The sequence below is a fragment of the Microtus pennsylvanicus genome, chromosome 7, assembly GCF_037038515.1.
Source record: "Microtus pennsylvanicus isolate mMicPen1 chromosome 7, mMicPen1.hap1, whole genome shotgun sequence".
In the NCBI taxonomy this organism is placed as follows: Eukaryota; Metazoa; Chordata; class Mammalia; order Rodentia; family Cricetidae; genus Microtus; species Microtus pennsylvanicus.
The window spans coordinates 43,213,675-43,240,611 of NC_134585.1; the positions used below are offsets into that span (position 1 = coordinate 43,213,675).

Sequence of the window (26,937 nt, forward strand, 5' to 3'; positions counted from 1 at the left end):
TGGACATATTGTTAAATGAAAAACAAATGAAGTCCGGATTGCTTACTGAAGGACAATGTGGCTCTGTTCTTAAGGGGGCAGACAAAGCTCGGTCCCCAGATTTCTACAGCATCACTTGCAGGGCTCTATGAGAAGCCAGTGGGTTTCTTTATCATAAGAAAAAGTCCTCAAAGGAAACTAAGCAGATAGGAAGCTTGGGGGAGAAAGTCCTTACTAAACTCCTTTCTCGCATTTAACTTTTTAAACAGTGTAAATGTAATATTATCAAAAGCAAACTTAATTTAAAAATTAAAGCGTGCTATCACAAGTGTCTCTCACTTCTAACTTGTAGTTGATTGGGAATATCCTGCGGGTGGCAACCAAATGTGCACAAGGCATTTATGAGACAGTCGAACTTGGGGGCTCGGCAACTGCAAAACAAGGCTGCAAAATGTTTTCACATGTAAATAAAATAGCTAGATATATATACACACACACGAGAAAGCCTTAGGTGAAGTATGAAGTGAGAACCAGGCTGAGAGGAAGAGCAGGATGCTGGGCTTTCCGGATGCTGTTTACGTCACCTTCATTACTCACAAGCTCTAACTGATGTTCTGCGCGCCCGCCCCCAAGAGCGGATTAATAGAGTAAACGTGTGAGTCACCGTTCTAACATGTATTTTCTCACACCTTCCCTTCCATGCTGTCACATCTGCTTGGCTCACACTGAAATGTCTAAAAATGCACAGCCTTTATTCAAAGGAGCTTAAAAATTAATCCTAACCGTGAACATTTAAACATGAGATTTATGGGCAGAAAGACGAATAAAACACTAAGCAAACTGAGCAGAAGGCCTCTCTGCTGTCACTCTTCGGGCCCGCCCTGCGTACAGCGGTGCATGCCGCATGGACACTGGTCCCGCATGTGTGCAGTTACACGTATTATGGTGTCAGGGAGAACTACCCCTGTGGACTGAGATGTCAGTCTACATTGGTGGGGAAGGGACACTTGGGGAAGGTGACGAGCTCTTATATAAATGTTCCAGGGTCAAGAGGAAAACAATGACTAAGACATAGACTGGGTTATCAAAAGCCCTAATAATAAGTGTAGCTTCTTACTTTCCTTCTTTCTCTGAGAAAAGATTCAAAGTGACTATATGAAAGAGTGAGTCTCACGTTATCTCCTCTTCTTAGATGAAAGTTGGGAAAAGAGACAGACAGACTGAAGAGCATCTCTAATGACTCAAAATTCAAATTTCAACACAGTAGAATGCATTTCCTTGGGGGAAATTTTAAGCTGTAAGCTTCTGACTAGTAGAATAAAATATTTTTCATTAAATATTACTGTCCTATATGTGGTAGAGTAAGGCTAAGGTCAGTTACCTAGAATTGTGTATTTTTTAATTAGTTGTAGTGCTGGTAATAAAATCCACCTACCCTGCCTGCCTCCACCCCAGATTTCAGAAGTAAACCTTAGAAAATTCTAATTTAAAGGAATCAAAGGAGGGAGGGGTGGAAGGCTGGGAGTGAAGGACTGGATGGATGGTAGACTGTGCTGTGGCCACTGAAGAAGAAGAAACCCCTGCCATCCAGCAGGGACTGAAAAATGAGCCTCGTGCTTGAGGCCTCTCTTGGGGTCCAAATTTGGAAATGTGCTTTTCTTCCTTTCAGAGGAGGCTCTCCTGCTAGAGCCAAACCTGCTCCACACAGCTGCTGTCCCATGCAGCCAAAAGCTCCTCCAGAAAGCACTTCAAAAATGTATGAGCTGGAGAGATGGCTCAGGGGTTAAGAGCACTGCCTGCTCTTCCTAAAGGTCCTGAGTTCAATTCCCAGCAACCACATGGTGGCTCACAACCATCTGTAATGGGGTCTGGTGCCCTCTTCTGGCCTGTAGGCATACATGCAGACAGAATATTGTATACATAATAAACAAATAAATATTTTTTAAAAAGAAAAGAAAGGAAAAAAAATGCTGGCTACAGTTAAGACCACCACGAGGGCATCGTAAACCCCCAAAGCCCAGATCTGATCCTGAGAGTCTGGAAAGGGGAATTGCTGCTGGACTGCTTGTAAAATTCCCAGGGAGATTCCTCATGCAGCCCAGACTGGAGGAGGGGGCTCCATAAGCTGCCTAGAGGAGAGTTTGGTACTAGCACAAAGTCAAGATCTGAACCAATCACTGATTTGCTAAAGAGAACAGGGATGTGAGTTTTCTGTTCCTGTGATTAATTTCCCTAGACCCTTTAAGGAACTTGAACGGTACACCGATGTTTGACCACATCAGATCTTCTGAGACTCTGTTGAGTCCAAGTACTAGGCTCCCTCCTGAGTTTCTGATTCAGTGTGTCTGGGGTGGGACAGAGAACTAGAGACCTTCATAAGGTTTCAGGAGCCTTTCACATCGCTGTTCTTGACACTCAGGGAAGGCTGACTGCATGTGAAGTCGGGGAAGGCTGCATTGATGCCTGTGGTCCAACCGGTCCAACCAACCCAATAACCCACCCAAGCCATGGTCTTTAGGGTGGATGGGACTGCCCACAAGATTCATCTGGCACAGAGTCCTGAGCTAGTGCGAAAAAGGACAAAGATGCATAAGCACCGGACACTTTCTGAGAAGAACAGAGCGCTCTGTGTTCTCCCTCATCTCTCCAGACTTACAAGCGTCCCAATTAGAGTCCATTTTTAACACACAGCTCTGCACGTGCCAAAAAAGTAATTAAACGAATTGTTCCAACTGGGGGTGCAGTTAGTCAACCACATCAGCAACTCATTTATAGATCCGAAGAGGCAGCTGACTTGCCCTCTGACCCTTCACAGCGTAATATTTGCCCCTAATTGGAACACCACAATGTTAAAAATAATGGGGGGGGGGGGGGTCTTGGTTTTTTATGTCACATCCTTTTGAAGTTCCCCTGAGAGCTGTCAACAACTGGTCACAGCACAGAAATTCCTCGCTTTACTTAATTCTCCATAAATTATCCATACACACCTCGGCTCCCATACCTCCACTAGCAAAGGCTGTCTGAGGAGCCCTGTCTTTCTGTCAGCTCTGCGAATGTCTTACCTGCTCACAAAACTGTGTTTTGTTTTTGCAACATTTCCTGGCTACAAGCACTTGGCTTGCTTTTAGATTAAGGAAAGAAGCAAGTTAGATTGCACCCTGAGGCTGAAAATAAAAGCCCATCAAGAATGAAGGTACCAGACTAACTCTTCAAAGAGGAGGGGAACAGCGCTAATCCGCGACCCCATCACATATCCTGTGCCTTTGTTAGGTTAACAGACACCCCGACATTCTTAGACTAGATGCTATATTAAGAAATCCCTACAACGGCTTTAGAGTCTCGGAGTTTTCTGAGTCTGTGAGTTTGGGTGCAGATCAAACATCTAAAGAAAATGGGCAGCAAGGGTGTCTTGCGCCTGGGCAGAATAGCTTACGTTGGGGCTGCAGAGAGGGTTCGGCCGCTGGAAAAAACACACTGCTCTTAGGAAAGACGCGAGTTTAGTTCCCATCACCCACACTGGGAACCTCACAAACGTCCCTACAACCCCAGCTCCAGGGTGTCTGATGCACTCTCTGGCCTCCATGGGAACCCCCATATTCAGACACTACACGTAATTGAAAATAAGATAAAACTTACCTTTAGGTCCTCTTAACCCAAGAGCGCCAGGGGGACCCTTAATGCCAGGGAGACCACGAATTCCCATCTGACCCGGGAAACCATTCTCTCCAGGGGGGCCTGGAGGCCCAGGGGGACCAGGCCTCCCAGGAAGACCTGAGGCTCCTGCATCTGGTCTCTTGAGACTAGCAGCCATTTCAGCAAAATGCTCTGAAAGATAATAAAAACAAGACTGCAGGTCACAAACACAACGATTGGCCCAGGAGAAGAGGACAACATCCCCAGCGACCTTTCCTGAGCTTGCCCTGGATCTGTCTGGCACAGCTGTTTTGAGACAACTCGGGGTGAGGGGGTTTTGAGAGGAGTGGTGATCCAGAACCTTGAGAAAGACACCAGAATCCTATCTGGTACTCGGTGAAACCCCAGGATGCGAAGAAATTGAGTTTTTTATCATGCATGGGTGGAAATGTTGTCTCGGAGCTTTAAAAAAAAAAAAAAAAAACCGAAGCATCGCTCAAAATTAAGGTTCAGACATTCTTTGAGATCGATCATCGAAACTAAAAGCTTTTTTGGTTCAAAGCAATTCTATAATCTGAAATATCATGAGAATTCAAGGCTTCTAATAATTCTTTCCCCTCCAGTTTGTTTTCATGTTTGGAGTAGGTAACAATCATTAAAAATAACCTTCCTTGAAAATGGTCACAGTTTGTCTTAAAAATTAATAACTCTGTGGGCTTCTTACATACATTCAGAATCAGTTTCTAAAGCTGTGGAAGGCAAGAAAATCCACCCCATTAAAATGCTGAGGCAAGTATTCTAGTGCAATATTGTTTTTAAAGCTTTAGGGTAAATAAAAAAAACAGGAACTAAAAACACATTTCGATCCAACAATTTAAAAATTACTTAAGTATGACTATTTTGAATTTCTTAATTTATAAACATAAAATTATAATTTTCCAGATATGTTAGTAATGCTTAAAGCTCAAATAGGAGCCAAAATAAAGTGTGTGCAGTGACGGAACTTATGTTGGCTTACGAATACAGAAATATTCGTTTCATTCTCATTTGGTTCTAGAGAATTCTACAAGTCTACTCGACAGAGTGAATTGCCTACTAGCACGTGAAAGACAAGCATTTCTTTGAGACACAATTCTACCATAATAAGAGGGTTTTCTGCAGAAAGTGCCAAAATTATGGTGTCTCCTCAGTTGGGGGTATTTTTGTACATATTCATTTTCTCTGTGGTTTTATGAGTAGGCAAACTCTAAAATGAATAATGATTTCCATAGCCTTAGATAAATTTAGATCAAGATTAACGAATGCAGAAATACTTTTTTTTTCAAGTCATTTTTTTGGGAAACTGTTACTTGTTACTTTTTAAACATATGTACTAAGTGGGTATCAACGATGTCCTTATGCTACTCGTGGGCCCTGGGCTGTGAGATCCTAAGACCATACCAGATAGACACTAAAGGGTAGCATCTTCAGGAGAGGGGATGCCTAGGAATTTGTGTTGCAAATGAGGGGGAAAAATGACATGTGTATATGCATTTGTTTCCGTATGTTAGCCTCTCCTCTGGAAAGGGGTGGGTGAGACCCATAGAGATGGAGCCTGGATGGGGAGTGGAGAGAAGGCTAAGACAGAAGGTAATATTTTATCATAAGCTGGTAAGCGTCGCCTCATAACATAACTGGTATTCATCATTCAACATCTCCCACCTTTAAAGCTGCTTACTTAGCCTTGCACGCCTACAGAAATAAAAGCTAAAGAAGCGAAAGCCGGCAGTGGAAATGTTTCAACCCCTGCCATTGATTTACCTTGAATAACTCTCATGCAAACCTGCTTGATGTGCTGATCTGTTGGTGCTCTGCCCTGGGATGAGAAAGAAAAGCACAGGTTGTATTCGCGGTCGTAAAGAGAAGACTGTTAAGCTGTTAGGACAGACATCACAAGGAACCAGGTGCCGGAATGGATGAGAGGGCTACTGCTGAAGAACTTGGTTGAGATTAATGGAGCTATACCCGTAGAAAACCCTGTGATGTGTCGACCACTCACCGGAGGGCCCTGGATACCAGGCAGCCCAGTGGCACCTTGTTCTCCCTGCACACCCCGGGGTCCAGGAGGTCCTCTTGGTCCTTCCATTCCAGGAAGCCCTCTGACTCCTTCAGGGCCCCTCAGGCCAGGTTCCCCAGGGTTACCCACCTAGAACAAAGAGTGCACTATGAAACTGAGGCTAGACATAAGCAATGTTCTGCTTAGTATCAATACAAATATTTAGGTGGAATTTTAGGTTTTCTACCATTTAGGTCCCTCAGTGGTGTCTGTCTAGAAGTTACCTCAACTATAGACACTCACCAGCCACTTAGAATTTAAATAAACTTATAATTATTTTATTATTATTTCAAAATCTCCACTGAGATGAGATCAGTTTCAGGACCCATTTGCCATCCCTTAAGCTGCTTCCTAAGAACAAGTCAGTGGTTTTAGGCTTCCTCCTGGTTTTGAATCCAGGTCCTTACACATGCCCTACAACCAAGACACGGCCCCGGCACAAGCAAGTTGTTTGTTTGTTTTGTTTGTTTGTTGTGAGCGTGTTGTGTGGTGGGGGGGGATGAAGACACAGAGGTCAAAGGACAACCTTTAGGAGTTAGTCCTCACATTTTCACCTTGTTTGAGACAGGATCTTTCTGCTGTTTCATATCATAAACCAAGTTTTCTGGCCTGTCTGGGAAGCCCCCAGTCTTTGCTTCCCATCTCCCACCGGCATGCTGGGGCTACGGAGACTCACGCCACCATCAACAGCTTTGAAATGATTTTTTGGAGATCTTAACTGAGATCATAAAGTTTGGGGGGGGGTTGTTGTTGGTTTTGTTTTTTAATTTATTTTTATTTTATTGGTGGTTTTGCCTATATGTATGTCTCTGTGAGGTTGTTGGATCCTGGAGTTACAGACAGTTGTGAGCTGCCATGTGGGTGCTGGGAATTGAACTTGGGTCCCCTGGAAGAGCAGGTTAACAGTGCTCTTAACCACTGAACCATCTCCCCAGCCCCAGATCATAAAGTTTGTATGGCAAGTCCTTTTACCCACCCAGCTGTCTCCCCAGCCTGTCATAAGTTTTTAAATAACAGTTGGTAACATTTTCTGGCAATAATAAAAAAAAAAACTTCTTCCCAGTCAAAAGTTTTCTCCAAGATGTGTTATTTAGGTATAACAATGTAACAATCCAAGACTCTATGGTATTTGACTTTTCTAAGATGTTTTTGATGAACTTGAAGACACTAGTAATAAACAGGAATCAGAAAATGCTAACATTAACTAAGCCAGTGCAGTCAGAATACCCTTGAAAGTGATGCATTTAAAGGGGGAGGGGGGGCGACTTCACATTTTCAGTAATAAGGGAATTAAAGCCTAAATATTAAAGAAGCTAACCAACAAATCACTCTCTTCTTCAGCATGGAGGCATACATACAACACAAATTGCATGTTTTTTCCCCCTGAAAGCACCACTAAAAGCATTTTTAAAATCTTCATATATAATAACTGCTTTTAAAAGGAGACTTTACTAATTCACTCTTTTGTGAGACTAAAATTTTTTGCAATTTGTAGTCAAGCCGTACAATATACTGTTGTTCTGAATAAGAATGAAAATTTACAGGACAAAAGGAAGTGGGGGGTGTCAGGACAAGAGGAAGTCGGGGAGTGCTAATCTTGCAGGTGGGGATGTTCATAGAGCGACTTCACCCTGCCTCTTTTTCCTGTGCAATATCAATCTGTGAAGAGCTGTTTCAAATATTCCAATGTGTGCGGCCCAAGGGAAGACGTAAAGCCACAATTTCACCACATGCTCCCAGACTAGGTCCCACAAGCTTTCTCAATCTTGCTTTATGATGTAAAAGAAAATAATATTCATCTAAGTCAACGTGACAAGATGGCTTCTCTAAGAGAATTAGAACTTGAAAGACTTGCTGGAAAGCAACACCAACAAAGAGAGCTAAAACTGCAAAACTGTCAGGTACCCAGGTGAAAAACTCCAGCAGCTTCTAAAACAAGCCAAAGAGATGCCAAAATGAAGTTTAAACATGCACTCCAGAACTGGCCACATTTTTACACTCTCTTGATGGCGATGGATAAGATTACTACCCAACAAAGCACAGGAGCTCTTGGATGCAAAGATCAGGATGCCATAAGGATCCTGGATTTCCCAGGAAGACTTCTTCAACTCTGTGCACTGAGCAGACCTTGGGTTTTCATCTGAGCTCACATTCGAGTGCACGATAAAAGCTCCCTATGTTAGAAAATTATTTTCCTGACTCTGGGGCAGGACAGTTCAATTTCTTCAGCATTGCTTGGGCAGTGTCATATACGAAGTGGGTAGAAGAGAAGGGATGAATTAAGAGCTAATTCCTAATACATCCAAATTCGAATGCAGTAAGTGTTGGTCACTACATTATGATCAATTTTTCTTTTATAGTTTAAATCTGTTCCCTTGAACATCACTGAATTATTCTAGACAATGACATAAGATTTCTCTCACCAAACACATCAGGGTTTACTCTTTATAGTTGGTGCAATTTTAAACCATTCCTTTCAAGTATTCTTTAGTTGTTGTTTTTCAAGACAGAGTTTCCCTGTGTAATAGCTCTGTCTGTTCTAGAACTCGTCTGTAGATCAGGCTGGCCTCAAACTCACAGAGATCCACCTGCCTACATTCTTGAAATTTGATGTTTAAAGGAAGGGATGTTCATACAATGTGATTGCATCCATACGCTAGTGTGCTTGCAGCCTACAAACAAGCCTGCATCTGAGCCCTGAAACCAAGTTAGGGTGGGTGCCCCTGGCAGATAAGGTAGAGGAGGGATCAACATGTGGAAGTAGGAGGTAGGAATTCTTATGAAGGAAAAAGTCTGTTCACACTAGGAAGTGTTATATGGCACAGTATATAAAAGCACAGAAAACACAAAGTTCTAGCTCTCCAAAGTTCTAGACAAAATGGAAAAATCAAGAACACTTCCAGACAGGTGTGGTCTACTCTACTGGGAGCTTGATTTGATTCTACAATGGTTATCTTTTTTAAGTTCTTCTTTAGGATTCAGAGGGAAAGAGCGATATGTAATGGGTTCTTTTTTTAGTAGGGTTAAGTTAGCTGCTGAGGAGATAATTTGTCAGATAAAGACAGAAATAGGGAATATTTCAGAAACAGAGAGAATGTAAGAATCCATTGGAAGCTAGTAGTAGTGGCCTTTGAGATTACCATCTGAGCTTCCCTTTTCTCTCTAAATTCTCAGTTCCAGATTGTGCTGATATGCACATTAGCAAGACGCCTCAGGTTTCCTATGAATTAGGTCTACAACTTTGAATTCATCTACTTCAAGGACATGAGCTTGGTTTCTATAAAATAACAAAATGGAAGAAGCTGATCATTTTGTGGTTCTGATGATTCTGTTATATTCTGTTATGTGCTCGGCTTCTCTCTCTGTTCTCTCAACTAGAACACGTGGGGGATTAAGACAGTTACTGAAACATTCCGCAGAAGCGTGGCTGCCGCTGAGATTTAGCCGTTCTCCTCACTGCAGAGTGCCTGCCACCTTTAAGAAATGGCCCATTTAGGGAGGGTGTCAGGGCTTTGTAAAGTAACATCCACTGAGCCTTTTAGAATATCAAAACAAACCCCTTCTTTAGAGTGGTTGGTTCAGAAGCTAGATCCATTTACACAGTTGAGAATTTTTTTCCTACTGGTCCAATCTATTATTTACAGAGTAAATTTAGAGACTTATTTCCTCCTAGTCCTTCGTGGGATTTAATTTTATACCACCGTTTCATGAAGCGGAATATTACATTTTCTACAGCTTTATTTATGTTTTTAATTTTGTACCATTTAATTTCATCATACTTACAGATCCTTTTGGGCCAGGTGATCCCATATCTCCCTAAATCAGTAAAACAAAATTAGATTAGTGCAATTCATTCACTTTACACAGTTTCCTAAACCATGTTTTCCAATGCTATTGTACTGCTAACATACAGAAAACCATATGCAGATGGAGCCCAGAATTGTAGCAAACAGTTCACTCAAAATGTGGGCTGCCATTCCAGCTCAGCTACCCAACTCTGTGCTTCTGTGTGAGCAAGGCCACCTCCCAGCCCCTGGCCATCTGAGCTGTTGACTGACAGGCTGCGATCAGAGCTGTGGGAAGTCCACCCAGACATACACACTCAGCACCAAAAATGAAAATCTATACATAATAAAATAAAAGAGCTTTCTTACCAACTACAGTAGACATTTAAAACTATACACTGACATTTTATTTTTATGTTTCTATGTTTTCTAACTCATTCCCCAAAATCTATCAAACAAAATATACACGCTTTCAGGCTTTAAGAAAAAAAAAAACCACCTAGGCGATCTTCCCGTCATTAATTTTGGATGAGTTCGGTTGAAGAGTTAGCATATCTCCACTACAAGATGGAGTGATTTAAATTTTAAAACATTCCCTAGGCGCATAAAATGATCAGCCATTACAGAAGCTAAAATGCGGTAATCTCAGTAATTTCCTTTAAACAAAATTTCAGAAACTTGGCCCAGTTCAGACATTTCATTCCTATTTCTTCCAGACCCTGTAAGTCTGAATAAATATTAGCAGACAGTTTCTCTGCTCTTGAGGAGCTGTAAGGCTACTTCACAGGAAAGACCTTGCTGACCGCAGAAGGACTCAGGCGTACATTTCCACGTCAGGTTTGATCATTCCCGCCCAAACCATCATGGTAATGAGGCAGCGAGCCTGAAGCTCTGCACACAGACAGTGTGCCCTGTCCTTGTCCTGGAGACCTGGCGGTCTCACCCTCTGGAGATGGGCGTCATTCCTCCACAGCTTATAGAAGATAGGAAGCTCTCAGCCATATTTGCAGGCCACAGTTCCCTGACCATAAAGAGACACGGTTTTTCTGCTAGACTGTATTCCTACACATTCTGTAGTACTATATGAGCAACTTGAATGTCTCTGTGTGAGACCATGGAAGTATTCACCATCTCTAAGGGAATTCTGCAGAAGTTTAAAACTACATCTCCAGCTACTTTTCCTTCCTTCAGGATTGGGAACCATCAGTCAAGGTAAAGGGAAAACCCACTTAGCCTTTGAGATAATGGGAAGAGGGTCAGAAAGAGAAATCGTATTTTTTTCAAAATTTTCGAAGTTTTATATCCCCAATTAAAAGAAAAAAATCTTACAAGATCGCCCCTTTCCCCAGCTTCACCTTCTTCACCAGAGGCACCCTAAAAAAAATTAAGATAAAATGTCAGATGTTTTTCAATCCTCTATTCATGAGTCAGCATTAACCAATCAACACTGATGAGCATTTCTAAGTGCGCAAATGCCCCCACGGATCATGTAGGAGCTCTCGATTCCATACCAGCAGGCTAACCCTAACCAAAAAAAAAAAAAATCAGTAGATGAGAGAGGACAGAGGTGAGACCTGGTATCAGCTACTGACTGAGTTTAATTTATTTCATTAAGCCAACAATGATATCTAGAAATTTTAAAGTTCAATAACCCTTGAAAGTGGCACCCTACAGTAGAAATAGGTATCCAGACACAGGGCTGACTCTATTTATACATTTAATTTGCTGAGGTCTTAATTACACAATACTTAAAATGCTATTTTGTGGCTTTGAAAGTCCGTGTCATCTGACTAAAACCCGGCAAGCCAGAGAGTCGGGGCCACACTATTCAAATGAAGAGCACAGGAGACAGCCGCTAGCTCCAGCATATGAACACAGCCTGGCTGCACAGCAAACCTCATTATAGTGTTCACTCGCTCTACAGTACACCGAGAAAAGCTCTGAGTCACCATCGTTCACCACGCCCGCAAACCAGCCAGCCGTGCCCTTGAGAAGTGGCATATATCCAATACCACCAACCAGCCCACACAGCTTACCTGCTCACCCTTGGGACCTGGTTCGCCAAATACACCCTGAAATGAATAAGATTTAACACTTATTCAGTATTCTGAGTCGTGTGTGCAATTTCAGATGAGCCAACATCCCCGAATGGAATGATGGATGGTGTGTTGAGTGAGAGCTCCCCATTTCTCGCTGCTAAATGAGGACCAGACGAGACCTGGGCTTATTGATACTTGTTCTCAAAATCACTGGCAACAGGGGAACATTCTTTGACTATATCCATGTTAATGAACATTCACTGATAGGGATATAAACTTAGAACTAAATAAAAACTATAACTATAACTATAACTGGTACTTCAGCCTTTATTTCTCTTTCTTCCAGGAATTTACTTTTTTGTTTCGTTTCTTTCTTTTCAGTGTCATCTCTCGCTAACTTCATTTGCCTTTCACGTGTTTCTTTGTGATAATCGTTAGAGACAGTCATCACTGGGCAAAGCAAGCTTGGTTTCTCAACAAAGAAGGATTCATCATTCCAGATGAAAAGGCGTGTAGAACGCTGGATCTCTTACCCTGTCGCCTTTCATTCCAGGAAGTCCAGGGGGCCCAGGCAAGCCAGGAAGGCCAGGGCTCCCACGAGGTCCCTGGAAAACAAACAGAGAAATCTCCAAAGTCGCGGTACCCACAATACTCAATGTTGACAAGCCAGACAGGGCGCTGGGGTACCAACACATGTCTAAATTTAATGTGTGGTTGGTTTAGAGCTGCCCCCTTCAGTTTGGCTCCGTCTTGTAACCCAGAAGAGGGGCCAATGGCCTCCCACCTTCCACCCCACCTCTGAGTTCCCACTGCACAACTCAGCAACAGTAGACTCTTTCAGTCAAGGTCCCATGGGACGCTGTCGCCTTTACTATGTAAACAGGAGCTACACAAGAAGCAAAAGCCGGCATTCATCCACGGTTCTCTTCCATTCCAAGAAGAGGCAGATGCCAAATGCAGCACTCCAAGCCTCTCTAGATTTTCAAACGCATTCAAACCACACTGATTAAAATAAATACTCATGGAGGATATGATAGATAGAATTTGAAATTCCATATTTCCAGTTTCACATTTCATATACAACAAAAAATGTATAGCTGATCAGACAACCTGTTGTAAATTGGTTTTTCTTCCCTTTCTTGTTTCAAAAACCATATCTGCTTTGTAGGAAGCAAGCACGTAGAGATTGGAAACATCACTTACCAGTTTGCCTGTTATGCCTGGGGACCCTTCTGGTCCTACTTCCCCTCTACTTCCCTGTGAAAACATACATGTTGTCATCAGCTGTATGTTTAGGCCAGAGTCAAATGCTTAATTGTTATATGAAAAAAGAAATAACATTCCATATAGGTTTTTGTTAAAATTTAGGAGTTGCCAAGATCCTCTCCGTTCACCGCGGTTGAAGGTGCAAGCCACTCTATCAAGATCTAATTATCCTCTGTGCACACGCTTCATGGGACCTGCTCGTGCTCTTCCCAGGATGCAGGACATCGGAAATAGCCACAGTCTGTACATGCAATGACAATTAGCAAGGCCCAGCATGTAAGTCGCATTCTATTTTACGTTATGGATATTTATATATATACACATTTTATGCCCACACTTAGGCATGTTCTTGGGGTATTCCATACTTATCCATTCGGCATGGTGCCATGTCTGTGATGCCGAGCAAGCTCTTGTGTCTATGGACACCTCAAAGGAGCAACTGGAAGTGATTGCTTACCTCAAGAGAGGCATGAAAAGGAAAACACGAGACAGAGATGCTCGTCTGTGAATCATCACTGCACCTCAAGAAGGCACAGATGGAAGACATTTATAAACTTTCTGAGATAAAATGTCTTGTTTCCCTCATTCTAGATCTAAATATGTCTTCAAGGATTACAGACTTTGAAAAGTGACTGACTCACTATGAAGATTTGCTAATGGCAATGCCAATTTTATTCTTTGGGCCAATTTCAAGTTGTTGTTTTTTTTAATTTGAAATTTAAGTCTTCAAATTTCTATTCTACTTGAAACCCTAACCTTTAAAGAAAAGGAACTTTTGAGAGAAGGTGATGAGTGTCTTTTACTTGTATTCTTAAGAACTCACCACAATTTCGTGTGATCTGACTAAAGCCTGTTGTATACCTCATGCTGTGTGGAACACTAGTACACAATCAACCACATTCCCTTCGAGCTCTATCATAGAACTAGGAGGAATAATTTGAGTTTGTTTTCCTTTAAAATGATATAAGAGCTCCATTTTAATAATTGATACTTCTAAATGCTCCTGTCCTATTCTGGACTATATGTTATTCATTCATCTTTAGATTGAACAAGGTGTCAAGATCCATAGACCTTCTGAATTTTTGATCTCCCTAAAGGTTAACACCTTACAACAGCCTCTGGCTGCGGAATATAATTTCATTGTAGTCATTTCGGATGATTTGTAAGTGATTGAAACTCAATGCTCTCAAGTACTTTTCAATAAAATTTATATTAACCTGTCAGGTGTAAATATTTGGAATAATACATTGGTCCTTAATCCCATGAGCATCTTGGAAACCAGAGGTAGGGCCACGAGGATAGAAGCAGCTGTAAGGATGTAAATCTAGATGAAAAGTGGTCACTGTAAAAATTTTTTTCTATCCATCTATAAAGTTATCTTCTCTCCTCCCTCCAGACACCTACCACAAGAAAGGCTCATGGACCCACCCTTCCTTAGGTTATTTGTTTTTAAAATTAATGTCATGTTAGACCAATGACTTTGGGGATATGTATCACAATGGAGCAGAAAACAGTTTGAAAATGCCAGTGGCATATGTATGCTGAAGAGAAGCCATCTTAAATTTGGAAGGTCTAGGGCAAATTAATTGGAGCAGAAGCCAATTTTCTCTTTCGTTGCAATTTTTAAAAATTAAGCTTGTTCTCTGGTAATGCTATACATGTATTTAATGTATTATGAACTCACTTACCCCACACATCCTACCAAATAAAAGCTTAAGACTGAAACGTCTCATAAATCTTAAATTCAAAAATAGTTAAATGTCTTATACCAGCAGATTTGGGCAAACAGGTACCAGCTGAAAGTCATGCAATGGTCATGACAGTATGCAACTACAGAGAGACATAGACACCAGATTTTTCAATTTGATGTCCCTTCCCTTCGAAAGGAACTAATAGACATTTATAAAAGATCACAAAAAATCTGAAAATTTAGTGTGACGTAATGTTACCAGGATTGTTTCCCAAAAGGATCGACTCTATTCCATCTCTTCAGTTTGTCATGAATCTCATACTCCCCATGTTTCCAAAATTACCCCAAATGCTAACGAGCTGAAGAATAAATAGCATGGTGCATGCTGGCTAAATTTTAGAAGTGAGAAATTATACATCATTATATTCAGTCTGCTCTGTGTACTGAGTGCCTCTCTCTGGCAACAACAAAAAGAGAAGATGCCGATTCAATCCAAAAGATCAATCTTGATTTCTCTAGACTGTTTCTTTTTATCAATTCGTTTTCCTATTAAATTGGAAAATCACCTAAGCTCTACCTCAGGGAATAACTTTCCATTTGTTGCAAGGATGTTCTAAAGGATTCAATTTTACGATATGATACAGTTGTATTTATCTTGCATGGCTTTAAATATTCGCCGATACATAGGCAGAGAGAAATCTGTCTGAAAGTTTACTATCACACATATCAGCTTCTCACACCATTGCCGAGGGTTGGGCAGAATGGGGTGCAGCTTAGACTGTTCAACAACACACCATCCGGTCCTCATATGGAGACCTCTCTGCTTGAGACCGTTGTGTTAGGATGGGGTGGAGGTTTCCAGGAAAAGTACAACAGGGACACAGGATGTTCAGAAGGAGGTAAGTCAGCAGACTGCTATCCCCACTAGACCCAAGAGAGCAGAGCAAACATAATCCACTCATCCAAAAGCCTGGCAAGTTCAAAGAGGCTTCTTCAAAGTGGCTAGGAGCCACTAAAATGCGATGCCACAGCAGAGGCCAGTCTGTTTGCCTGCTCTGAATCAAGAGCCACTCACACCAATTATAAACCAAGTAGAGAATGCCTACTGTGTGTGGTAGAGGTTCCCATGAAATGACTGAAGCAGTGGTTCTCAACCTGAGGGTCACAACCCCTCCAGGAGTTGAATGACTCTTTCTCATGGGTAGCATAAGACCACCAGAAAACACACATATTTACATCATGTTCATCACAATAGCAAAATTATAGTTATGAGGTAACAATGAAAATAATTGTATGGTTAAAGGGTCACAGAATTAAGAAAGTTGAGAAGGTCAAAATGTAAGAAAAAAAAACCTAATCTTCTTGCAATCAAATCAACAAAAATCAATTGCTTCGGGGTTACATTAGACATATGTTCAAAGCCGTTCTACTCAGTTTGATTTGAGATTTACAGGAAAATCTGATCAAATTCACCAACGGTAAATAGAAATGTGTGAATCTGTCTACAAAATGATGTAAATGGGAGAGCAAATATACCCTCCAGCCTCCCTGAAAGTCACAGCGGGAACACAGAGGGGTCAAGGGTTATGAACTTCAGAACAACTCAGCAGGGAATGATGACTCATAGATGTGGAGATGAGCTCCAACTAGATAAATGCAAAAGCTGACACAGGGAAACAGTGCACCAAGAACTATCAGAGCAGTTAATTGTGAACTTTACAGAAGTAAGTGTGACCTCAGCACGGATGTCAAAAGTGGGAAGTAAAGAACTGGGGTGATCACTCAGTGGCTAAAGCACTTGTCACAGGCGTGAAGAGTTTGCTGGGATCTTCCAAACCCATATAAACGGCAGCCTGGAATTCCAACACAAGAAAAATGAAGACAGAGGATCCCTGGAATGAGCCAGCTAACCAGAACAGCCCATCAGTGAGCTCTGGACTTAGGAGAGGGACTCCTACTCCATGCATAAGGTGAAGCAAAGCAGGGAAGGATTTTTCTCATCCACTTTGGGTTTCCACACACATGCCACATGTGTCTATACACGTGGGAACACCATATACACACATGCACATGATAGAAAGGAAGAAAGAAAAAAGAGAGAGAGGGAGAGAAGGAGGAAGAGAGGGAGGGAGGGAGGGAGGGAGGGAGGGAGGGAGGGAGGGAGGGAAGGAGGGAGGGAGGGAGGGAGGGACAAAGGAATGGAGGGAAGGAGGAGATGTATAACTAGGAAGTCATCAAATAGTTTCAGAATTTAGATTTTCTCTGCTCAGTGTAAATCTATATTTTTTGTTCTGATTTTTATTGTTTTTGCTGTTGTTTAAGATAAGGTATCACTCTGTAGCCTTGGTATGCCTGGAACTTGCTGTGTAGAGCTGACAGGGCTGAACTGACAGAGAGTCGGTCACTCGACTCTGACTTCTGAATTCTAGGATTAAAAGCCACCATGCTCAGCTATAAAAGATTTTAAAATAGGGAGGGAAAAATAATATGAAAACTGTACTTTAAAAAGACCAGTACTCTGGAGTGTGCAGGCAGGAGGTACTACCATTTCTTGGGGCTTTTGGGATTGTGTTTGACAGTTTCATTCATCCCAGTGATTATGGATTCTCCCACAGTATCCTAGGGTGGCAGGCATGGATATGACACATCACACAACAGGCAAGAGGACTAGAAAGCACTGGATATCAGTGGTGTCCTGTCGAGACAAACTGGTGGAGGAAGTACCGACTAGATCTGATCAGGAAGCAAATCAGATCTAGAAGCAAATCAGGAGTTACTGCAGTAACTCAGAGGTGCTGAGTCAGCCAGGGTGAAGGAAACAGAAGCCGAAAAGGTCAGTAAAAAGGGGCTGGAAGAAGACAGATCGAAGTGCCCTGCTAGAGACAGGAACTAGGACAGCAGAAGGGTCATGCTTTGAGCCTCAGTGACAGGAATAAAAGGAAAAATACAGACCCACAGAAATGTGAAAAGCGAAACCTGAAGTTTAAATCCCAACGCTTCCACCTGCTAACCTTCTCTAAAGCAGCTCGCCACACCTGAGGGAAGGACTGATCCTACGTCCTTCTCAAGTTCTGTCTCTGGAGAGATATTAGCTTGTGTTCCCTTCACTTACCTGGTAACAGCAAGCATTCCCTGTGTGATGTGTGCATGAGTGTGCGTGCATGTGTGTGGGTGTGTATGTTCAGTGCATTTTTTTTAGTACACAATAGACCCACAATCAATGTTCAATTCACCCATGCACAGCTTTCTGCTAAAAATAAATTGATTTAACAGGAAACCATCTCAAAAACACTAATTCCCGGACTCTTCCGCTGCTCCCTGAGTCAGTCACCCAGTGTTTTCACTGCCTGAGAAATATGATCTGGCTTTAACTTCAGTGCCTGGAAAGTCACTCACGGCAAGCGTTTTAGTTAGAAATTCACAGGCTTCAAACACAGGGGAAGAAAATCATCAGCGAGCAAAGAGCAAGGCTAGAAACAGGCGCTGCTTTCTTTGGCTGCTGAGAAACCCTGAGAAACCGCCTGATACAGGTCAGTTATAGACACGTGTTAGAAGCAGAGAATGCCACTCTCCTGCCTCATGACAGCCGGCAACGTTCACTTTCTCAAGCGTGGAAACCTTCGTTCCACACACTCAAGAAAGGCTTCAAGGGAAGGATGTTTAGATCGGTTTATATCTTCTCTCTTGGAGTGTTTGCTTGCTTCCTTGTTTTTATTACCGAGAAGACTGCAACTAAGAACTGAAAATGAAGGCCAGAGAGTTTTTAGGAAGTCAGAGTTAAGCACATAATGTGAATTTTTTGAATTCTTTTTATTTTGCAAGTGTGACTGTTTGACTACATTATGCAGCACCCAAAGAGACCATATGAGGGCGACAGATCCCGTTAGATAGAAGTTATAGACAGTTGGGAGCTTTTGCCTGGCTGCTGGGACTAGAACAACCAGTGTTCTTAACTGAAGAGCCATCTCTTTGGCCCCAGCATGAAAATCTTGAGCAGTTTCTCTCTAAGGATTAAAATGTATCCTCTAGTAGGAGAATACACATCGTTGCGTTGTCTATAAAACAAGTAGTTAAGTTCATCCTTATACACAAATTCACATATTTGCACTTAAGAAATAGGGAAGCTTCTCGAAGTTTAAATGGAGAGTCACTCATAAATATAATCTCAAGAGAAGCTAAATGCATCAACAGAAAAGTGTGGACACATATGCTCAGAGTGGCATACTTATAAAAGCCAAAAGTGGAGGACCAAATACCTACTCTGGATGAACGGGTGGAAGAGATGGGATCTATCTGTGTGATTAATCCACACAATTAACTGCTATGTAGCAGTAAATAGGAAAGAAATGCTGGAACATGCTACAGAGTACAAGAATGCTGAGCCACTATCCCAAGGGACAGAAGACATACTGTATGGATCCCTTCCTACACACTTTCAGAATCAGCAGTGCCACAGGGACAGAAGGGGAGCTGGGAGGCACAGAGCTGAAGGAAGTGGAACTGAGTCCCTGAAAGTGAGGACAGGGTTTCTTCAATGGGCGATGAAAATATTCTGAAACTGATCATGATCGTGGCTACATAATTTTATGAATATACTAAAAATAAGTGTCTTGTCTATTTTTACTGGGTAATTTATATAGCGTGTGAATTACACATCTTTAGAAAGGTTTTGAACCACACTAAAATACTTCCAACATGAGATGAAAACAAAAAGTCCTAGCCAGGGGTAGGATATGCCTTTAATCTCAGCACGAAGGTAGCAAAGACAGCAGATCTCTATAAGTTCCAGGCCAGCCTGATCTAGAAAGTGAGTTCTAGCACAGCCAGTACTGTAACTCAGATAAACACTGTCTCGGTGGAGGGGGGGGGGACTTTATGCTTCTTTTAAGCACCATTTTGGTACCATTTTTTGAAAAGAAGATACACTGTATATAGAGATTAGCAGTCCCAAGCTGTTGTCTGTCTGGACAGACAGACATGTCCGTGCTCCAACACTCATGCAGTCATAAGTAAGGGACACAAAGCGAAATTGTCAGAGGGGAGAGTAGAGAGGAGTACTCACAGGGAGACCCCTGGGTCCTCGAGGTCCCACCTCTCCTGGAGGCCCTTGCTGGCCCTGTGAAAAGAAAAGCAGGTAGAGAAACAGTTAGTGATCACCTCCTGGCCACGATGGATTGTAATTGACTGAAAACTGAAGTGCAGTCTTACTGGTTTTCCTGAACTTCCCAACTGGCCAGGCTTCCCAGGAGCACCTGTGTTACCCTGAGGACAAAAAATGCAACATTTAGAGTAATTCAGACTGCGGATGCAGCCATCAACCTGCCTTACCCACGCTATGCGTTTAATAGCACTGATCTCCTGGCTTCGCACTGGACTCTGGGAGGATACATAATCTCTTTCTTAGGTGTGTGTTTGTATGTCCATATGAATACATGTTCACACATGTGCACGTGTGTATGTATGTTTGTGGATGGATTGCGCCTGTGTGTATGTGAAGGCCAGAATACATCTTTGTGTGTCATTGGTCCACCTGTGTTTAGGGAGACAATCTTGCACTGGCCTGGAACTCATCATGTAGGCTAAGCTGGCTGTTCACCAAGCTGAAGGCGTCCTTCCAGGACTGTGAGCACATGCCTGGCCGTTTACAGGGACTCTGGGGAACAAACTCAGGCAAACTCTTCACAAACTGCACAAGTTCTACCAGGTCATGTTTCACCTACTTTACTCTAAAGAAATGTAAGAAAAGCTATGTTAGCACTTTGTTTTCTCTCTTTCTCCTGTTGCTTTTAATAACTTGTTCCTTAATTCTCTGTAGAATATAGTCCAACATTCATTCTATGGATTAATAATATAGTCGCTATTTTAAATAGCCAGAAACCACGAGGCTGCCTCTGTCTTTTATACTAGCGAAAGGCTGATGTTCTCATGAAGTCTGGTCAGCAGATTTCTGCAGCTGGGAAAGAGATTGAGCACGTGACCCATTAAAGCTTTTTGCTTTCTGATTTCTCCCTGGAGTTAAATATAAAAGCAAATCCAGACGGAATGTATTAAAATTATAACAAAATAAACTTCTAAAGGGATAAAGCGAATGCTAACTGACAGGGTTTTTTGTTTTGTTGTTGTTTGTTTGTTTGTTTGTTTACCTTTTCACCGGCCACGCCTTTCGCACCAGGAATCCCAGGTACACCCTAAAAGAATACACGCAGATTCTGGGTTTAGTCATCTCATCTGACAATCCATCAAACACCAAAGCTGTCAGAGAAGAGGTGGAAGGGATCATGGCAACCTCAAGAGCAGTGTGGGAGAGGCTGCCATCTCCCAAATGGGTCAGTGCGGGACCTACATATGGTGTGCGGCCAGCTCTGCTTTGCTGTCCCCGGCTTGCTAAGGCTGAACCGTAAGGAAAATCTCCAAGCTAAAGCTATTTTTCGGAATGACTTTTCAAGCTAGAACTCGACCCTGTCCTCACATCAACAGACAACCTTCCGGGCAGGACAGATGCTACAGGGACGTGACATTACTTCTTATACAGAATAATAAAGCCCTCATTTCAGTATTGGGAGTCCTCATATCCCCTGGCAGCTTACAGAGTGCCAGATGCCATAACAGATTGGGAGTCAGTTCTTGATACTACCAAATATCCTTTGTTAACTCAAAAGATTTGCCTTCAGAGACTCAAAAAACACAAACAATGTATTTCATATGAATTTTCAGCCATAGTAATAAAGGGAAATACCAATTGCAGTGTTTCAAAATATCACTTAACCCAAGACTGGTAACTTTTCCCAGACTGTCCCTGAGAATTCTTATAATCTCCTGGTGTCTCAGCCCTGCTACCAAGAACTGCAAGCCTGGCTAAAAGTAAGACAAGAGACAGCAGTGCCCACTGCCCTGGACTATTCAAGGAAGGTAATAGAGAAGGCAGACCCAAACCATAAAGCTAAATGGTGCGTACACATAATGTACTACTCTCTTTATGCTTCTTGGGCAAATGACCAGCTAATCACAGGGGGAGAAAAAACATCAAAAATGTAAACATTAAAATAAGAAAACAAAACAATAGAGCATCATTTTTTCCATCAAAACTTAACAAATTTCATAACATAGTCATCCCTCTGAATTCATCTTTTTTTTACCCCACCTATAAAACATGAACATGTAAGCAATCCAAGAGGAGCACGTACCGGCAACCCCTGCAAGCCCACATCACCCGGAGGTCCAGGCTTTCCTGCTTCACCCTGAAAGCAAAGTTCTTAGTCACACAATTGTGCCATTATGAATGGATGTGTTCTTCGATGAAAGAAGACTGCAGACATTTCAGGTGAAAATATTTTTCCAGCAGCTAACCTTAGGTGTACTTTGAAATTACTTAGCTCAGGTTAGGTGGTGGGTAGGACAAGGGGCACATATTCAAACAGAGTTTCTTTCAGACGACTGTCATCAATGAGTCTATTTTACTGAGTTCCTAAAGCAAGCAAGTAAGTGTGCTATCTTAATAAGAATTTTGCAGTTGGCAATTTCAAAATTGAAAGAGAGGAGAAAAAATGGCAGTGCTGTTTAAGAAAACTTCCTAGTAATGATATAATGGAAATGCTGAATTTAGCTGTGCAGAAAAAAGCTCTCCACATTCACACAGGACTCCAGCCACACAGCTACCTTTGTTCCCGGCATTCCAGGTATTCCGTCGCGACCATCTACACCTGGCAAGCCCTAAGGACACACAAAGAGCACACTGTGTCTTAGAAACAGCCACATTCCTCTTCTCTACGTTATTTCCTGAAATCTCACCGCTAGTCAGCCATCTTGGGAACTATATTTGACACCTACAGCTCAGGACATACCGTGTCTCCTTTCGGCCCAGGAGATCCAGGAATTCCTCGGGAACCTTGAGCACCCTGCAGGGCAGAAGAGAAAGAGGAAACCAGGCATCTTCACTGAGCACAGTGCACAGGTCATGCAAAGACATAAAATCGACAGATAATTCAGAATATCAGGTTGCTTTGCCGTGATGAGGTCTCATCTGTTCTCACCCTGTCTCCCTTGGGACCTGCTTCTCCTGGAGGGCCCCGCTGTCCTTGGTCACCCTGCAGAAACACAGAAAGTTCCTAATGTGAACAGAAGCTGCTTGCTTGGGGGTTCTCAAAGGCTAGAAAACATCATCCACATTGAAGATTACTGAGTAACTTTTTTTTAAGTATATGAATGTTTTGCCTTGATATTAGGTCCACTAGAAGTTGTAGATGGATTTTGAGCTGCCACGTGGGTGCTGGGAGTTGAACCAGTATTGTAACTACTAAGCCACCTCTCCAGCTACTATTGAGGAATGTTGTTCTTTGTCCGCAAAAGTAAATAACTTGATCACTGCTATTGCCATAGGTTAACTGAGGTTGTGTGTCATTTGTTTCCATTCTAGATGCAAGATGGTTCTGCACTCTGGATGTGCATGTGAAACAGAAGGAATTTCACTTTTAAAGCAACAACATTGTTCACTTTTTGTACATATAAGCTAATCTCATTGGCTGTTATGGTAGGCTGAAGGATGAATTGGACACCTGGATTTTCTCTTTGCTATTTGGTGCCCACTTCAATAATAGTTTCTGGAAAAAGTATCCACCTAATGATACATGTTATATATGGCAATAGATTAGAAGAAAAAGTGATACGTATACCCAGGCAATGCTGAAGCATCCATGGGAAGCCCGTATATGGCAGTTCTGTTGAGCTTGTCCACATTGGGTTTCATGATCTAAGTTGATGAGGACAACTGACCAGGCCACTTTCTCAAAGGGGCACCAGATCTCAGTACAGGTGGTTGTGACTCACCTTTTGGTTGCTGGGACTTGAGCTCACGACCTTTGGAAGAGCAGCCAGTGCTCTTAACCACTAAGCCATCTCTCCAACCCCCAAAAGATGAGAAGATGTCTTTCTTAAAATATAGGGTTTTTGAATTGTTAAACTACTCCAAGCTTAATCCGGCTCTCTGTTGCCATTTCTCAGCTCAGACTGCTCAGGTTGGCATTGACATCATAATGCATTTCTACTTGATCCATTCTGTCTCCTCTTCTCAAAACACACGTTTTCCCTGCGGTAACACAAATAACACCACCACCAACAGCACCCCCTGCACTTTGCTTCCTTTCCCAGAAGGCCTTTCCAGAGCAATCTTTCTCTAGCAAAGTGCCTCTGTCTCAACTCAAGCACCTGATCTTGTAGCTCATCAATGAGTCCTATCTTGGCTTCCCCATTGTACCTCAGTAGTGAGAAATTCTGTTTTATGTGTGTAATGTCTACCTTTTTGTGGTATAGATGAGTAATAATGATTTCTTTCATCTGTGAATAATGACCCATGGGTACATAGTAGTCAAACTATGAAACAAGGAGATCAGAAACCAGCAAAGAGGAAAAGTTTGAACAGTCTAGGCCCCAGAAAGTCACCGCTGTCAGTCAAAGTACCCTAACAACCTAAACAAAAGAAAAATGCAACCATATAAGCAGGTAGCCACAAAACATACCCCCTAAGAAAACCAGGGAAATAGTTCTCTGCACCCAAGGAAAAGATTGTAATTTTTAAATAAATATGAAAACTTTTGCCTAGTTTTCTATTTATTTATTGGCACTGGGGAACAAGCCTGGGGCTTTTCACATGCTGGAAAAGCACTCTGTCACTGAACTAGGTCCCCAGCCCTCTGTTTATTTTATGGCAGGGTCTCACTCAGTTGGTCAGACTAGCCCTGAAGTCACTCTGTAGTCCAACCAGGCCTTGAATTTGGGGTTTTGCTACCTCTGCCTCTTGAGTAGCTGCAATTACAGGCCTGGCCTGTCAGACCTGGCTTCTATTTTTCATTTCAATAATTTATATGTAAAAGTTACTTATGTTTATCCCTATGGATAGAAAAGGCAAAAAGAAAAGAAAACTGGGGTAAATGGGGTAAAGCCTTCAAAACATGTGTTTTGGTTGAATGTGATAGTGTTCGTCTGTGATCTCAGCATTTAGTAGGTTGAGACCAGAGGATCACTGCAAGTCTAAGGCCAGACAGGGCTACACAGCAAGATGATATATCAGAGCAATGGACAGGGGAGGGATGGGAGAGAAGGGAAGGGTAGGAGAGGGGAATGGAAGGGAGAGTATCTTTGTTTTAAAAATCTGTCGCTGATTGTGAGAAAAAGGCTACTTACAGCTGCACCTGGAATCCCCTGTGGCCCGGGCTCTCCATCTAATCCCCGAGCACCCTGAAAACGAGACAAAGAAATAAAATTCAGACCAGTCATGCATGTTAAAGGGCATCATCATCTTTCTAAAGAAGCATACCAGCCAGACGAAAAGGAAGCTTTATGTTCTTATCGCGTACTGTATTTGTGAACGAACACTGAAGAATAATTCATAGGATGCTTAGGACGTGAAGCCACTAGCGTGTACTGTGCGTCATGCCAAGAGCACTTGGGACGACCTTTGATACCACTCTGTATATTCCAAGTTAACCATGGCTCTATACTCAGCTGCTGGCGTGAACAGAAAGCTGGTCCTTATTCACAGAACTTAGCAGCTCTACTGAACAAGATTCAGCAGGCAGCGTCAGAAGGCTCAGGACATCTATGGGAATTCACTAATGCTAGGGGTCCTAGAGCCACTAGGTGAGTGTGAATTTAGGGGTAGCTACAGTGGACTCTGCGATGCCACAAGTGTGAGAAGGACTTCTATGGCTCTAGAAACCACCACCCCATCCCTGAGTTAGAATAAAAGTAAATCACATGACTGTGATTCAGAAGAGGGAACTGTTAGACTCCTAGAGGAATCTAGACATACCCACTCCTGGATTGATATTATTTTCTATATAGTAATTCACTTTATAATGAAATGGCATAGGAACTGTCTACATTGTCCAAGTCTAGACCTCCAGAAATGGTCTCAGACTTGGTTACAGGACAGATACCATCTCTTCATTTTCTTCATTAGAACCAAAGGGTGGTTTTTATTTTTTTAGAAAACAAAACTACAGTGGGTTTTGTGCTCCCTACATATTCTCCCTGACAAAATGCATGCCCCATCTTGAGATGTTCCTCTCAACCCGAAGCAAATGAGACAGCACTAAAATGACTCAAGTGGACAGAAAGAAGGTCTCCTAACGAAGTAGCTGAAGGGTGGAGGCGGTAGAAACAAGCAGAAAGCGGTCAAAGGCACTGGATAGATGTCAGGCCGGCATAACCAGGTGGACCGGGGAAGAATGAAAAACTAGAAAACATTTGATAGAAAGTTCAGACATACGTGGACTCAAAGGGGGAAAAAAAATGCTGTGGAAGCAGAGGGGGCACAGAGCCCTGAAATTCTTTGATCACTAAAAGCTGGAAAGAGCAGAGCCCTTCTCCATTCACCAGAAAAGAAAGGATTAAGAACACCGGAAAAAGACCTTGAATTCATCATTCACCTTACATTACGAGAGCACACCCCAGCCTTTGCATTACGGAATTGGCTTTGATGCACTGGCTCTCTGCCGTGTTGCAGTTCAGCATGAGCTCAGGCCCAAAGTGCTGTTACTAAGTAACCCTTCCACATCTGTGTTCACAAGGGGAGCTGTCTTTTTGAAGCAATTTGATAGAAATGAAGAGAAATGAAAAATCTTGAAACATATCAAATGGAGAAATACCTCAATAAAGAGCATATCAAGAACAGTAATTGCCTTCAAGGAGAGGTCGCCTATTTTATGGGGTGATTTAAATCCATGGGGGTAAAATGATAGCCTGAGTGTTCACTGTATCAAAATAGATGGAATTTATTGGTTAATAACTGAGAGCTGTGCATCAAATGTTACTTAAAGAAGCGTGGATGTAAAAATAAGTGGGACTTCAGTGTTGTGTGTTTTTTTTTTTAAAAAAAAAAATACCTTAGGGGAGATGGAAAGGAGAAAACAGGAGAGAAATATCTAGAAAGATCGAGTGTGAGAAGAGAGATTAAAAAAAATGTAGTTGACAAGTCAGGCCTGCAAGCCACAGGATGTGTAGCTCTTCAGAAAAGCGTTTCTTTTGATACATTGTATATCAACAAAGAAATCTTAGCTAAAAACTACTATGTTCTGTGGAACTGATACAAATTAGCAGGAAAAGGCTCTGAAGAGAGCAAAGACAGGGCCACTCCACCGAGCATCCTACATCTTCATCCTTCACCATCACCTGCACCTCATCCTCCTATCACCTTCTGAGGTTGGCTTTGTCATGGGCCCGCCCTCCCAGATGTCATATCAAGATCAAGCCACTGCTTTGCTGCACGTTCCTTGCACTGCCTGACTGCAGATTTCTGTCTTCCCTAATTGTATCGTAATTGCTTATCTATTTACCTGCCTCTCCAAAGAAGTAATGCACTTAGTGCAAGCCCGATCTTCAAACTCTCCTTGAAGTTTGCAGATGCCTTGCATGTCAAGAGTCAGAAAAACCTGACTTCTGAGACTGGCAAAGGAC

The 26,937-nt window shown here is 42.3% G+C and overlaps 1 protein-coding gene across 1 annotated transcript in view; it reads right to left on the reverse strand.

Moving 5' to 3' along the window:
* Col9a1 (collagen type IX alpha 1 chain) overlaps positions 1-26,937 on the reverse strand; it is an 83,713-nt gene that overhangs the window by 14,195 nt on the left and 42,581 nt on the right. The window contains exons 21-36 of the mRNA XM_075978896.1: positions 24,664-24,717; positions 22,518-22,571; positions 22,329-22,382; positions 22,144-22,197; positions 21,672-21,725; positions 20,631-20,675; positions 19,696-19,749; positions 19,550-19,603; positions 12,735-12,788; positions 12,065-12,136; positions 11,529-11,564; positions 10,822-10,866; positions 9,491-9,523; positions 5,651-5,797; positions 5,413-5,467; positions 3,616-3,804 (exon numbers count right to left, since the gene is read on the reverse strand). Of these exons, the coding sequence (XP_075835011.1) occupies positions 3,616-3,804; positions 5,413-5,467; positions 5,651-5,797; positions 9,491-9,523; positions 10,822-10,866; positions 11,529-11,564; positions 12,065-12,136; positions 12,735-12,788; positions 19,550-19,603; positions 19,696-19,749; positions 20,631-20,675; positions 21,672-21,725; positions 22,144-22,197; positions 22,329-22,382; positions 22,518-22,571; positions 24,664-24,717 (1,054 nt within the window). The remainder of the gene's footprint in view (positions 1-3,615; positions 3,805-5,412; positions 5,468-5,650; positions 5,798-9,490; positions 9,524-10,821; positions 10,867-11,528; positions 11,565-12,064; positions 12,137-12,734; positions 12,789-19,549; positions 19,604-19,695; positions 19,750-20,630; positions 20,676-21,671; positions 21,726-22,143; positions 22,198-22,328; positions 22,383-22,517; positions 22,572-24,663; positions 24,718-26,937) is intronic.